The 14,699-nt window shown below is 39.7% G+C and overlaps 1 protein-coding gene across 1 annotated transcript in view; it reads right to left on the reverse strand.

Moving 5' to 3' along the window:
- Positions 1–14,699, reverse strand: part of map3k1 (mitogen-activated protein kinase kinase kinase 1, E3 ubiquitin protein ligase) — a 110,923-nt gene that overhangs the window by 22,672 nt on the left and 73,552 nt on the right. The window contains exons 9-12 of the mRNA XM_078218874.1: positions 12,119–12,269; positions 11,517–11,810; positions 1,761–1,882; positions 17–108 (exon numbers count right to left, since the gene is read on the reverse strand). Coding sequence (XP_078075000.1) covers positions 17–108; positions 1,761–1,882; positions 11,517–11,810; positions 12,119–12,269 — 659 coding nt within the window. The remainder of the gene's footprint in view (positions 1–16; positions 109–1,760; positions 1,883–11,516; positions 11,811–12,118; positions 12,270–14,699) is intronic.

The raw sequence follows: 14,699 nt of genomic DNA on the forward strand, positions 1-14,699 counted from the left end.
ACCAACTGTTTCTTGCCTGATTTAAGAATTTCTCTGCTCACAGCAAGCTCTCCTGACTGGCCTTTACACAATTCCAACAGTGTAGAAACAGAAAGTTGACTGGTACGACTGAAAGTAAAGTGCAAAAAAAAGTGATAATGTGGCTGTGTGCATGTTATTCTTTTACTAACTTAAAAATGATCACACTTTTATTTCCTAATACTTGTACAGTCCATATTAGAACAAAATGTACATACAAGGTAAGATGTAATCAACATTTTTAAACAGAGGCCAACTGAATACACCCAAAAATTAACTTTGCAGTTTCTAGATGTGCAAATGGTTTTGATACAACAGCTGTTATTGCTACAAGCCAAAATTGACTATTGCTCGTCAAATTAGCACAAGTTAGAAGGATAAAGCCACAATTTTAAAATATGGCATCAGAATATTTTAGTTCAGAAAACAATTTATTGCAGGATTAGATTTTTAAAAAATGATAACTATGGCAAATACTAGAAGATTACATCAAGATTCAAGCAAAGAAACTTGTGATAAAATAACTAGATTCCATTAAATGGGTCATAAATTCAATTGCAGAAAATCTGGATACCTTTCGAAAAATCACATTTTACTTGTGTTATTCCAGTTAGGGCTGTAAAGCTGCCATTACTTACTAGCTGATTGCCAACAAAGCTGCAAAGCTTCAAAATGATATTTGTAAGGAAGAAAAAGAAAATGAAGTGTGAAGTAGCTGAACTGCAATTTGGATTGAAGTAGGTAAAAAGAATTGCATGTTAGCAATCAGAAAACATATAATTATCTTAATATAATTATTATAATTGGAAAAACCATTAGAGGGGGAGATCAGAAGCTTTCTCTTTGTAAATGCAGATATTTACAGTGATCTGGGGTTCATCGACTGCGACAGTGGAAGCAGCATCGTAACTTCCAAAATGATTTAGATAAGGAAAAAACTGCAAGGCTATGGGGAAAAGAGCAGGAGAGCAAGTGGGTTTAATTAGACTGCTCTCTCAAACAGAGAGTACAAGCATAAGCTGAATGGCCTTTTGCACTGCATGATTCTAAAAAGCTGTGGAACCGCTGTAGAGAACATGCAAAGATCAAGGGCATCAATTTACCCTTAGTCACAATATATTGCACTATAACAAATGGTCAAACAATTTGACTAACCGAATGGACAAAAACTTCAGGTAAAATATTGATAACCAAAAACTTTTAAATTAAAAAATAAACATACGGGAGGAATTGGCGCATTTAATAATGTGCCTGCAAATGTTCATAAAATGTTTAAAACTACTTTTTAACACATTATCCTACACCATTTTATACTTTGCAGACAATAACCAGAAAGCTTTTCAAGAACTTTCCAAGTCCAATGAAGCCAAAGCTCAATTTGCCTCACTGGAATGCCAAGTACTATGAAGTAAATTGGTTCATTGCAGTTATTAAGCTAGATGAGATATCCCTGTCCAGGGATTACTTATGCTCATCAGTCAAATACAGCAAAGTTCTCCAAACTGAACATAGTCATTGCACTGACCCAATAAGTGGGTAGCCACATGATCAAAGAGTTGTAATCAGCTCTTACTTCTTGGAGCTTATCATCACAATATGTTTCTGTAACTACTCCATCACTATTTTAAAACTTTTAATCTGCAATTCAAAATTAAATATAAAATACACATCTGTATTTAGTGAATGAGATACTGTTATACATTTCTAAACTTTAAAACTGCCTTTATCGTTTATTCAGTTACCTGTTAGCATCTGCACATTTGACCAATATAGTTTCTACCACAGGCCTGAGAAGTCGTTGAAGTCGCGACCTTTCTGCTACTGCATGACAAGGTATGTAGACCAACATGGCTCGTAAGGTTTTCTACCAAGACAATAAATAAATTTAATTTTACAATATAATACAAGAATGAGCAAACACCAAGAACCTGTTTTATGGAGATATCTTTCTAAATAGTTTTGACAGGATTTGTTATCGTGCCACTGTGCAAATCAAAAAAAGTGAGATAATCATAGAAACCCTACAGTACAGAAAGAGGCCATTCGGCCCATTGAGTCTGCACCGACCACAATCCCACCCAGGCCCTACCCCCATATCCCTACATATTTGCCCACTAATCCCTCTAACCTACACATCTCAGGACACTAAGGGCAATTTTTAGCATGGCCAATCAACCTAACCCGCACATCTTTGGACTGTGGGAGGAAACCGGAGCACCCAGAGGAAACCCACGCAGACACGAGGAGGATGTGCAAACTCCACACAGACAGTGACCCAAGCCGGGAATCGAACCCAGGTCCCTGGAGCTATGAAGCAGCAGTGCTAACCACTGTGCTACCGTGCCGCCCCTCTAAAATAGTTGTTTTATTTAGTTATTTATATTTTGTTGTCCAATAAACCTATTGGTTTATAACTCATTTAAAAAGAACATGTAGAAACAGTGCAACACGGTCAATGAATTTTTTCGAACTAAATGCAAATCAATATTTTAATGCAAAAAAGCAGTGATGGGACTCAGAATGAACTATCTTTTGGTGCATAAACACATCTTTGCCTCATCGATATCAAACAGCCTAAAAGCACCAGACTTCCAACTCATGTCAACATTCCACACCTTTTCCTCGCCTTAAGACAGCCAAATTGTAAGCCTCAACATTTAAGCACTACCCTGGTGTCCATCAGTAAATTAGCTTTGAAACCATAAACTTAACTGAAAATATCTCTCCTATCCAGGCCAAAGAGTATTTGATTTGTGCCACGTATAGGGTGAAAAGATTTGGGAGACTCAAGAGATAATCGCTTAATAACCAGTCTCTGATCTGCTTTTGTAATTGTTGCATGGTGACTGGTACAATTAAGTTTCTTGTCAATGGTGACCACCAGGTTGTTGATGTAGGGATGTGATGATGGAATAAAATCAAAATACTAGGTGCTGGAAATTTGGAATAAAAACAAAGTACTGGAGAAACTCAGGTCTGGCAGCATTTATGGAGAGAAACAGAGCTGATGTTGAGTTCAATATGACTCTTCCAAATTTGATGATGATCCTGTTGAATGCCAAGTGTTAGGCTCGCTCTCTCTCTCTCTCTCTCTCTCTCTCTCTCTCTCGAGAGAGAGAGAGAGAGAGAGAGAGAGAGAGAGAGAGAGAGATGATTCTCACCTGGTATAAACATCGTCACTTACTCAAAACCAGATTGGTGGCTTGGCCTTGTTGCATGCAGGCATGGATTGCTTCCTTATCTGAGGTGATGCGAAGAGCTCAACACCGCAATCATGAGCAAACATATCAAGAGATGAGAAAGTCATCAAGGAAGCACCTGAAGATGGTTGGGTCTAAAATTTGCAACTACGTCCCGGGACTGAAATTAATGGCCTCCAACAACATTCGTCAACTTCCTTTGCACAGATTCCAGCTTTGAGAGTTTTATCCAATTCATTGACTGCAGTTTTACTCTAGGACCTTGATGCCTCACTCTAGCAAATGCTGCCTGGAGGTCAACTCTAATTTATGGAATTCACATACTATGTCCATGTTCTCACTGCAGCGGTCACTCCTACTAGTAATCACAGTCAAACACATCTACATTAGGCAGATTGAGGACGAGGTAAGCAATCTGGGAGATAAGTCCTTCAGGATGTCAGCTCAGTCAGTAATGGTGCTACCAAGCTACTTTTGGCGATGGGCAGTGAAATATCCCACTGAGAGAACATTCTGCACTCTTTCCTGCAACACTTCTTCCAAGTGCTGTTCAATACAGAGCAGTACTAATTCATCACCAAGGGAGGGCAGTGGCTGGTAATCAAGAAAGTCTCTTGCCTTTGTTTGACTTGCACCATGAGACTTTATAGGATTGAGTGTCCTGAAGGCCTTTTTGACTGTATACCACTGTGCACCATCTCTGATGGGCAAGTCCTGCCAGTAGAGCAGGACATACCCAGCGGTGAGTTCGGAAGATTGGTTGAAAGGTTTGATTTTGTTAAGTGTGACCTTGCTCGATTAGTCCAAGGGCCACTCCCAACTTTGGCACAAATTCTATTAGCAAGGAGGACTTTATACTGTTGACCAGGCTTGGGTCTATGGAGAATAATCCATCTGGTTTCATTCTTCAACTTCATCGCACCAGTTTGGTATATGTTGCCATCTCAGATGCAGTTAACCATATTGTTATGTGTCTCAAGCCACGTTAGATTTCTTCCCGAACTGATATCCAGTAGTTCCAGAGTTACCATTAAAGATTAGTTAAAAAAAAAAATTAATTAGCAGAATTTAAATCCCTCAGCGTCTATTGTGGGTTTTGAACTGGTCCCCAGATCATTAGTTGAAGCTTCTGCATTACAGTAGCATAATCACTGTGATACACTTCCCTACTGAGGACTCAAAGGCTGGAAACCCTAAATCCTGAGGCAGAGGATGCCAAAAATGCACAAGTCTGAAGAAATTTATCCGCTTCAGTTCTAAACGGCCAATCCTTTATCCTGAGACTACGATCCTTAGTTCTAGATCCCTTGCCACTAGAAACAGCCTCAGCATCACTTAGCTGGTCTAAGTTGAGCTTTGCAGCCAGTTCTGAACAGTCATATTGGACTCGAAATGTTAATGGCTTTTCTCCGCAGGTGTTGCCAGACCTGCTGGGTTTTTCCAGCACTTAGCTTTTATTTCATATTTCCAAGATTTCCTGTATTTTGCTTTTATTCTATTTGCCTGCTGAATGTCAGTAATGTGATATGAGGGCAAGTGTGATAGCAACCTTGAATTTCACTGGCTAATTTCTCCCTCCCAAGTTCAAGACCCCATCTACTTTAACAGTTCAAAATCCGGCAGAGAGAGAGAGACCATCACCAGAAATTGTAGTTTAAAAAAACCAACATGGAAAAATTCTGCTGCAGTAACAGATAGCAGTGAAGAACTCCTAACAGCAAATCCCCCATTTTTTGTCTTTTAGCATTTAGCTAATAAGTTACCTGCTGCTGTAAAACCTGCTATTCTGTACATGTGTGCGTGGGGCAAAAAGCAGGACATGGGTTTACTTTCTAAAATATACAATGTATTTTAAATTCATGAAAGCCTGTCAGATTGGTTTCTTTGCAACCAGCACGTAAATGATTAAGCACAAACATTAAATTAATACCTACATTCTTATAAATTCACAAAAATAACTGCTATGATCAGATGATAGAGGAGGAAAGTCATTTCATCCCTTCTCACGAGGTCACATAATTAATCTTCAATCCATGGTAATAGATTACTCCTAATATCTGATGAGCTCTAACCTTGTACAACAACCTATTACATGATTTTTGCAAATACCTTCTTCGAATACAAACATTACCACTGGTTTCCCCTTACCCACCTTGCTTGTTATGCCAAAAATAGATTGTCAATTGTCATGGAAATGGGTGGAGCTTATCAAGGTTTACGGATTTCAATTCATATGTGCTTTTGCTGGGAGAAGTTAGCTACAGTTTGGACCTCATATGGTTTGCAGCTCTCAGAAGCCTGGGAGACATTTGGCATAGTTAGGATTCAGGAGAAGTTCTTGGGAGCAGAGAAGCTGGCGAAAGGTCATAGTTTTTATGCTTGTGGGGAGGGGGGGGTTTAAAGAGTTCAGAAGCCCTGGAGGTCCAGCTGGGAGACTGGGATTCAAAAAAATCCAAAAGCAGTACCATCTTAGCGAAGCCAGCGGTCTGCAGAAGAGTTGGAAGTGCGCTAGTAGAGGGGGAGTGCAGCTTTGTGAATCTTATGGAATGCAGTCTCAGAATAGAAGTAGGCCACTCGGCTCCTCAAACCTGCTCCACTATTTAACAAGATCATGGCTGATCTAATTTTAACTTCAACTTCACATTCCTGTCTACCCCAATAACCTTTCATCCCTTACTCATCAAGAATCTATCTATTGCCTTAAAGAAATGCAAAGACTCTGCTTCATCCACCTTTTAGGGAAGAAAATTCCAGTCTCTCAACTCTCAAAACGCTTTTCCTCATCTAGTCTTAAACAGTTGACCTTATTTTTAAACAGTGACTCCTAAATCTATGTTTGCCAACAGGAAACATCCTTTGCACATTCATCCAGTCAATTCCCCTCAGGATCTTGTATGTTTCAATCAAGTCACCTCTTGCTCTTTTAAACTCCAGCAGATATAAGCTTGGCTGTCCAGTCTTTCCTCAAAACAACTCACCCAGTCCGGGTATTAGTTCAGTAAATCTTTTCTGAACTGATGCCAATGCATTTACATTTTTCCTTAAATGAAGCCTATACTGTAACACAGTATGCCAGATTCAGCCTCACCACTGCCCTATAAAACTTGCCTTCCTAACTTTTATATGCAATTCCCCTTGCAATAAACAATAACATTCTATTAACTTTCAAATTACTTGCTGTACCTGCATACTAACGTTTTGTGATTCATGCTGTAGGACATCCAGATCCCTCTGCATCTCAGAGTTCTGCAATCTCTCACCATTTAGCTAATATGTTTCATTTTTATTCATCCTGCCAAAATGGTCAACCTCACATTTAGTTCTTCAACAGTATGCCTACATAAGCAGTATTCATAAGTATTGATCCTTGGGCGATTCTCCATTACTGCAGCATAGCATTAAAACAGGAGATACATCTGCTTGGTCAGTTCATTAATAGTGGTGCATTTTACATTATGATATGTATATGGTCTGATGCTCATGAATTTGCCAGTGCGCAGGGAAGAATAGCTAGGTGTTTTCTTTGTTTAAAAAATGTTCTCAAGATGTGATCGGCGTATAATCATAAATTAGCAAATGGATAAAATTTGAAACCCAATCATTTCTCACCTCTCTACCATGGACCAGATTTTGAAGTCAGCAGCAAAATGACAATACATCTCAAAGAAAACTGTACACAAATCTAATGAGATCACAATCCTAATTTGTTTTTGGAATTCAGCAGTGATGCCATTAAGCAGGCTGAATAGTCCAATTGAAGAAATTTCCCAAACAGCAAACCAGGAATTAAGACAGTTTTATCACTTGTTTTTATAATTTTACAGAAAGAGTGCAATAAATACTGGACATACACATGGGATTAAAGGTAGAAGTTGAAATAGCAAACGTTAAAATAGTATTTTAATTATCTATGGATTCATGGAATGGAGAAATTAAGATACTCCATAAAATTAGCTTTTCAGAGTGGAGAACTGAAGCATAAAAAGTGGAAGTGCAAAACAAACCAGTGATTTCTAAATTGCTTTCCAGCTGCAAGCATTTCAACAGCAGCGGAGGATCTATTCCATGCACTCTAGGAAAGACAAGCCTTTGTTTAATATTTAATCTGAAAGACAAAAATCTTCCAAATTTTCATGCTTAATTGTGCATGTGTGGAGACCTGAAGTTGCTGTCAGTTTCACAAGTAATAACAGCAAACAGTTCCACCGTCATTACAACTGTAAAATTTGGGCCATTATTTTTACCAGTTATTTATAGGCCTGGATGCTTTGCTTTAAAAAACTACGGCAACATAATATAAATGTGCAACAGAAGACCCTTTTTACAAGTCACATGCTAGCAAACCTAAATGCACAATGCTTTTCTATGTCCATGCATGCCAACTTCTCTAAACAAAATGCCACAAGTAAATGTCAGCCTCAGTAAAGAGGTTATGAATTCTAAAGGACAGTGTTGATAATACTGAAGAGGAATGATTGGGGTTTCAAATTTCACCCATTTGCATTGCTGGAAGTCATAAATGCTTATGTTAAAATGAGCCCCATCATTCACAAACCTATTATAAAAATCATAAAACAAAAGGCTATTTACCTATAACCATTAATAAGCCTGCACTGAATCTAATAAATCATGCACAATGAACACCTCCAAGTATCATACATCACATTTTACTGTGGGTAAAACAAAAGCCTCCTGTCAAAACCAACTTCAATTAACTTCTAAAATGTTACTAAAGCATGACTTCACTATCAAGCACTCCATTGGCTGTGGTAACAACATTAGTTAGGATACCAGGGGAATTCCATGCTCTTCTTTGCACTGGGATCCTTAACAGTAAGAAGTTTAACAACACCAGGTTAAAGTCCAACAGGTTTATTTGGTAGCAAAAGCCACACAAGCTTTCGGAGCTCTAAGCCCCTTCTTCAGGTGAGTGGGAATTCTGTTCACAAACAGAGCTTATAAAGACACAGACTCAATTTACATGAATAATGGTTGGAATGCGAATGCTTACAACTAATCAAGTCTTTAAGAAACAAAACAACGTGAGTGGAGAGAGCATCAAGACAGGCTAAAAAGATGTGTATTGTCTCCAGACTGGTCGCCACGCTACCAGAAGGACGTGGAGGCTTTGGAGAGGGTACAGAAAAGATTTAACAGGATGTTGCCTGGTATGGAGGGCATTAGCTATGAGGAGAGGTTGGAGAAACTTGGTTTGTTCTCACTTGAGTGACGGAGGTTCGAGAGGGGAGACCTGATAGAAGTCTACAAGATTATGAGAGGCATGGACAGAGTGGATAGACAAAAGCTTTTTCCCAGGGTGGAAGAGTCAATTACTAGGGGGCATAGGTTTAAGGTGCGAGGGGCAAGGTTTAAAGGAGATGTACGAGGCAGATTTCTTTTTACACAGAGGGTGGTGGGTGCCTGGAACTCGTTGCCAGGGGAGGTAGTGGAAGCAGATATGGTAGTGACTTTTAAGGGGCGTCTTGACAAGTACATGAATAGGATGGGAATAGAGGAATATGGTCCCCAGAAGAGTAGGGGGTTTTAGTTAAGTCGGGCATTATGGTCGGTGCAGGCTTGGAGAGCCGAAGGGCCTGTTCCTGTGCTGTAATTTTCTTTGTTCTTTGAATCTGAACTCTTGACATGACCCTAACAATAAATGATCCAAAACTGGACACAATTATTCTAACTGTGGCTTAACCAATGATCCCTATAGACATAGGTATTTCTATCTGCTTTTGTACTCCATCCATTTATAAAACTAGGACAGGTCATTTTTCCTTAAAGATAGCTTTACCAACTCAACCTCTCAAAAGGTCTTGAAACCAACCCTCTGCGTCTGCCCATCTTGTGCATATTCCCGTTCTTCTTTCTAAAATCTTTCACCCCTCATTTTTCTGTATTAAATTTCACTCATGCCTGATTTACAATTTGTCTATGTCCTCCTGAAGTTGATTAGAACACTTTTCAGTGTCTGCAAGAACACCCACACAATGGCACCAAATACTGGCCGAAGGGCACAACTGCTTATATACGCTGGAAAGCACCCATTAACCACGACTCATTTCAAATGCTTACTGCTGTTGTCAAATATCCTGTAATGCCAGGAACCTTATTTTACTAACAAACCTCCTATACGGTATCTAATCAAATTCCTTTTGAAAATCTACATTCCAAAGAAGTTGCCCTTCTGAATTTGGTACTGAGACACACTACAGGAGCAGAGTGAAGGAGTATTGTTTTTGTATCACATCAGTTTCATCCACGTTGAGAGGACAATTAAAACACTTAAGATCCCTAAAAAACAAAGTGTTTCATTCCCAGCTTAAACATACCTTCATTCAATAAACATTACAAGCAAAACACTCCAGCCTATGTCCCATGCAAAATGAGAGATCTGTTGTGCTTAGTTTTGAACATGTTGGAATTTTCCCCTAATCTAATCAAGCAGAATCAGCATAGCCTTATGAAAAGAGTTTTTCATGAAGTCTCAATGAGAATGGACAGAGGAGAACCAATAGATGTGTTGTATTTGATCTTCCTGAAGGCATTGAGCAAGGTAAATCACAAAAAAGGTCAAGTCATAAGAGCCCATGGTGTTGGCGTGGATAGAGAATTGGTTAATGGGCAGGAAACAGAGGGTAGGGTAAGGGGCTTTCTTTCAGGTTGGCAACCTGTAATCAGTGGGGCTCCACAAAATTCAGTGTTGGGACTGCAACTGTTTACAATATATATTAATGATTTGGAGGAAGGAAGCAAACATACAGTAGCCATATTTGCAGATGACAAAAATAGGTAGAAAGGCAAGTTGCGTGGGGGATACAAACAGTTTACAAAGAGATACTGATAGGCTAAGTGGGCAAAATGTTGGCAAGTGGGAGTACAATATAGGAAATTATTAAGTTGTTTATTTTGGAAGGGAGAGCAAAAGAAGAGCATTATCTAAATGGAGAAAAGCTGCAGAAAGCTGCAACACAAAGGGACTTGGGAATACTGTGCACAAAGCACAAGAAAACCACACAGGTGAAGGCCAATGGAATGCTGGCTCTTATTTCAAGGGGGCTGGAGTACAAGAGTAGAGAAGTCTTGCTGCAACTGTACAAGGTACTGGTGAATATCGTGAGCAGTTTTGGTCCCCTTATTTAAGGCAAGATATTATTTCATTGAAAGCAGTTTAGAGAAGGTGCACTAAGATGATGGTATGGAAGGATTATCTTATAAGGAAAGATTAAACAGGGTAAATGCGGAGAGGATATTTCCCCTCATGGGAGAGTCTAAGACCCGAGGGAATGGTCTCAGAATAAAGGGGTGCCAATTTAAGACTGAGATGCGGAGGAATTTCTTCTTGGAGGGTTGAATGTCCTTGGAACTCCTTGACAGAGAACTATGGGGGCAGAGTCATAGTATATATTTAAAGCTGTGATAAATTTTTGATTAACAGGGAATCAAGGGTTACATGGAAAGGGCAGGAAAGTGGATGTAGGAATGTTGGATCAGCCATGAGCAGGCTCGAGGGGGCTCCTGTTTCTATTTCTTATGGTCTAAGTCTCAAGTCAGAAATTCAGTGGCATAGAACTATTTCAACATAGTAGCCAACCCAAACTTGACAATTACATTAGCCCAAAGGTGGCTGGCACATGCAAATTTCAAGGAAAACACCATAGTGCTGCCTAGATGATAAACAAATAAATGTGCTGTTATGTGCAATCACTGATGCCATAAATCAAATATAGCAGTCATTTAACTATGAACAAAACATCTCATTTTAAGCTAACTGATCCAAGTCACATCCACATGACACCACTAAATATACAGAAAAACAATTGAAGTGGACAACTGTGAAGAATAAATTTTAGAATAGGCAAAATTGAACAGAAAGACACTAGGAGACTAGACAAATATCATAGAAACATGAGATCTGTTGTTGTGAAGTTGATGTGAAGTAATTATTCAAGTCACTAAATACCCTTTCTAGCAGTCAGGCATAATTAATAAAATCACTACCATTAATCAATTACATTTGGAATAATAAATCCTGTGCAGGTCATAAACTCATAACATAGAACCGGTCACAAAGACAGTAAGCCGAATGCAATTTTAACGGAACTGAATTGCATCTGCCACTTGAGATTTATCTTAAAATCCACATAGATTTAGATTTATTTGAACAATCTGGATTTTGTAATCTAACTGGGGTTGGGTTGAGTGATTTGGAATTGTTGCCCAGCATTAGATACATTGAACATTTTGTATAATCAATTGTTGTTTTGCATTCTAAATATTAAATTGGTGACTTACCAAAGCAGCGACATACACTTTGTAGACTGGGTCAGCACAGACCATAGAGAGTACACTGCAACATGACTCCACCACCACATCTCCTGAGATATCAGTCTGAGATGACCCATTGGCTCCTGTCAGACTACTGGATCCAGTGTCGCTTCCATTACTACAGGAGGAACTTCCAGTACGGATTTCGCCATTTGCCAACAGCAAGGCACCACTAACATCGTGTGAAAGTCGCCTTAATGCCATCTCGCGTACATTCCAGTTCCGAGAAAAGAGACAACTAACCAGTTCCATTCCAAATACCTAAAGAAGAAAAGTGGACAGTGTCACAGCCACAGATGGAGCATGCAGTTATAAACCACTTCCTAAATTTGACCAAAAACATTTTAATGTAGAATTTGTTTGCTGAAAATTGTCAGTTTGAAAAGGGCATCACTTTTGGCTTTACAATGTAAACATGCCACCACTTTGAAGAATTTTATTAACTGATACTGGTGTAAAGTTTTGCAACATTCATAATAGGAATAACTGTGTATTTCCAGTTAAAGGAAAATAATTCCTAATATGCAACATCTGTTCTCATGTAAAACATAATTATAAAATCTCTTCACCTGAATCCAGGGTTCTGCCAACTCTTTGTAAGCTTGGGGGATTTGTTGAACTCCATAATGACGCAGGTTGAAGTCACTCTCCTGCTGTCGCCTCTGTGGATCGACCTCTAGTGGCTGACTCTGGATTTGTACTGAGCTTTGAGACTCATGGCTTTTATAAGGCAAAAGTACAAAATGGCATTGTGAAATTCAAAGAAAGCACCGAATGAACGAATGTTAATCAGATTCCCATGAAATTATTATTTTGAAGGCATGGTTTTCGAAGCACACAAGCTTTGATTTTACAGCTGATCTTGTTGAAATCAAGGAAATTAGTCTACCTAAATTTGGCCAGAATCGTATGTTAGTTAAAAAACCTTAATTCAAATTTGCCACAGTGAACACATTGTGAGGAGGTACACGTGCATATTGAGACATGTCAATTGTTGAACTAGATAATCAATTCAAAAGCATAAAAATGGTTTTTGTCCACACTTGGTCACATATAATGGACTAGTTAAAAATCATGGTTCTAGATTTTGTACAGTGAATGGCAAGCATCTTCAATGTATCTACATTCATGCAAAATCCTGTGATGAATAGGTATCACACAGTTGAACTGTATCAATAACATTAAATATTGGGATGGCGTGCTGTGCTGATAGGGATACCTTTTAGATACCCTGATGATGTACTCATTCAGGCACAGAGCTTATGTTTTAAATTTTACTGGCTACCACAAACAGCGTTGGTAAATTCCAGTACAGAACAAGAGGGTATCTTCAATCGATGCTGTATGGGAATATGGAGCATTCTTGGCCACCAGGGACACCACATATGGAGTTTTCTGACTTGAAGTAATCTTTTCAAATTTACAAAATCTAAAATGCAACACCGGGAATTGAAGGCTAAAAGTTTGAAATGCAATATTTCATAGTCAACAGTAGTTTCCTTACATAACAAAAAAGAGAAAATATTGGAAAATCTCAACAGGTCTGAACAGCATCTGTGGAGAGAGAATAGAGCCAATGTTCAGAATATGACCCTTCGTCAGAGCTGAAGAAAATGGATTGACTTTTTGTCTATGGCATCCTTGTCAAAGAGAATGCAAATGGTGTTGATCATGGCTAAGAAGGGTGCTGATAGCAGGTCATTAAGAGCAAAGGTCAGCAGAGTGTCAAAAGACAACCTGAAACATGGAACAGATGGCCCTTGTCGAGTGGAGGGAGGGGAGACTGCAGTTTGGGGAAAAAAGATGGGAAGCAAGGTTTTTAAAAATGAATCGATGAATGAAAATAATATAAATAAGATAAAATGAAATTAATGGAAATGGAGTGAAGGTGGAGGACAGCGTTCATGCTCTCAAGTTGAACGCCCGGAAGGCTGTAGTAAGATGAGGTGCTATTTCTCCAGTTTGCGTTGGGCTTCACTGGATCATTGCAACAGGCCAAGGGCGGACATGTGACATGAGGGCAGGATGGCGTTGAAATAGCAAGCGACTGATGTTCTGGGTCCTGCTTGCAGACGGACCAAAGGTGCTCTGCAAAGCAGTCACCTAATCTGCGTCTGGTCTCTCCGCTGTAGAGTAGACCACATTGGGGAGCAGCAAATGCAATAGATCAGATTAAAGGAGGTGCACATGAAGTGTTGCTTTACCTGAAACTAGTGTTTAGGACTTCAGATGGTGAGCAGGGAGGAGGTATGGGGCAGGTGTTGCACCTTCTATAATTGCATGGAAAGGAGCCCGTGGGCAGGGGTGTAATTTTGGGTGTGATGGAGGAGTGGACCAGGATATCCTGGAGGGAACAGTCCCTGTGGAATGTTGACAGGGGGGAGTGAGAGGAAGATGTGTTTGGTGGTGACATTATGGTGGGAATTGGTGGAAATGGCGGTGCATGATCCTTTGGCTTTGGAGGCTGATGAAGTGAAAAGTGAGGACAAAGGGGGACCCTATCCCGGTTCTAGGAGGGTGGGGGGTTGCTGAGAGAGCAGTTGCACAGGAGATGGGTTGGACACAGTTGAGAGCCCTGTCAACTACAGTGGGTGGAAAATTACAATTAAGGAAAACATATCAGCAGCCCCATTTTGAAAAGTGGAATCATTGAATAGATGCTATGGAGGCGATGGAACTGAGAGAATGGGATGGAGCCCTTATAGAGTATGGACTGTGAAGAGCCGTAGTCAAGGTAGCTATGGGAGTCAGTGGGCTTTTAATGGATATTAGTGGATATTTTACTGCCAGAAACGGAGACAGAGTTCAAGGAAGGGAAGAGTTGGAGATGGACCATAAGAGGGGTGAAAATTGGAAGTGATATTGATAATTTTTTCCAGGTTCAGGCAAGAGCATGAAGTGGCACCGAAATAGTCACCGACTACAGATAAAAGTTGTGGGAGGGGGCCGGAGTAAGACTGGAACAAAACATGTTCCACATACCCAATAAAGAGACAGGCATAACTAGGACCCATGCAAGTACCCAGTGCCATATCTTTCATTAGGAGGAAGTGAGACAAGTTAAGAGTGAAATTGTTCAGTGAGAAAATAAGTTCAGCCAGACGGAGGAGAGTGGTGCTGGATGGGAATTGTTCAGCCTCTATTCAAGGA

Source organism: Mustelus asterias, chromosome 1 (genome assembly GCF_964213995.1).
Source record: "Mustelus asterias chromosome 1, sMusAst1.hap1.1, whole genome shotgun sequence".
NCBI classification, from domain to species: domain Eukaryota; kingdom Metazoa; phylum Chordata; class Chondrichthyes; order Carcharhiniformes; family Triakidae; genus Mustelus; species Mustelus asterias.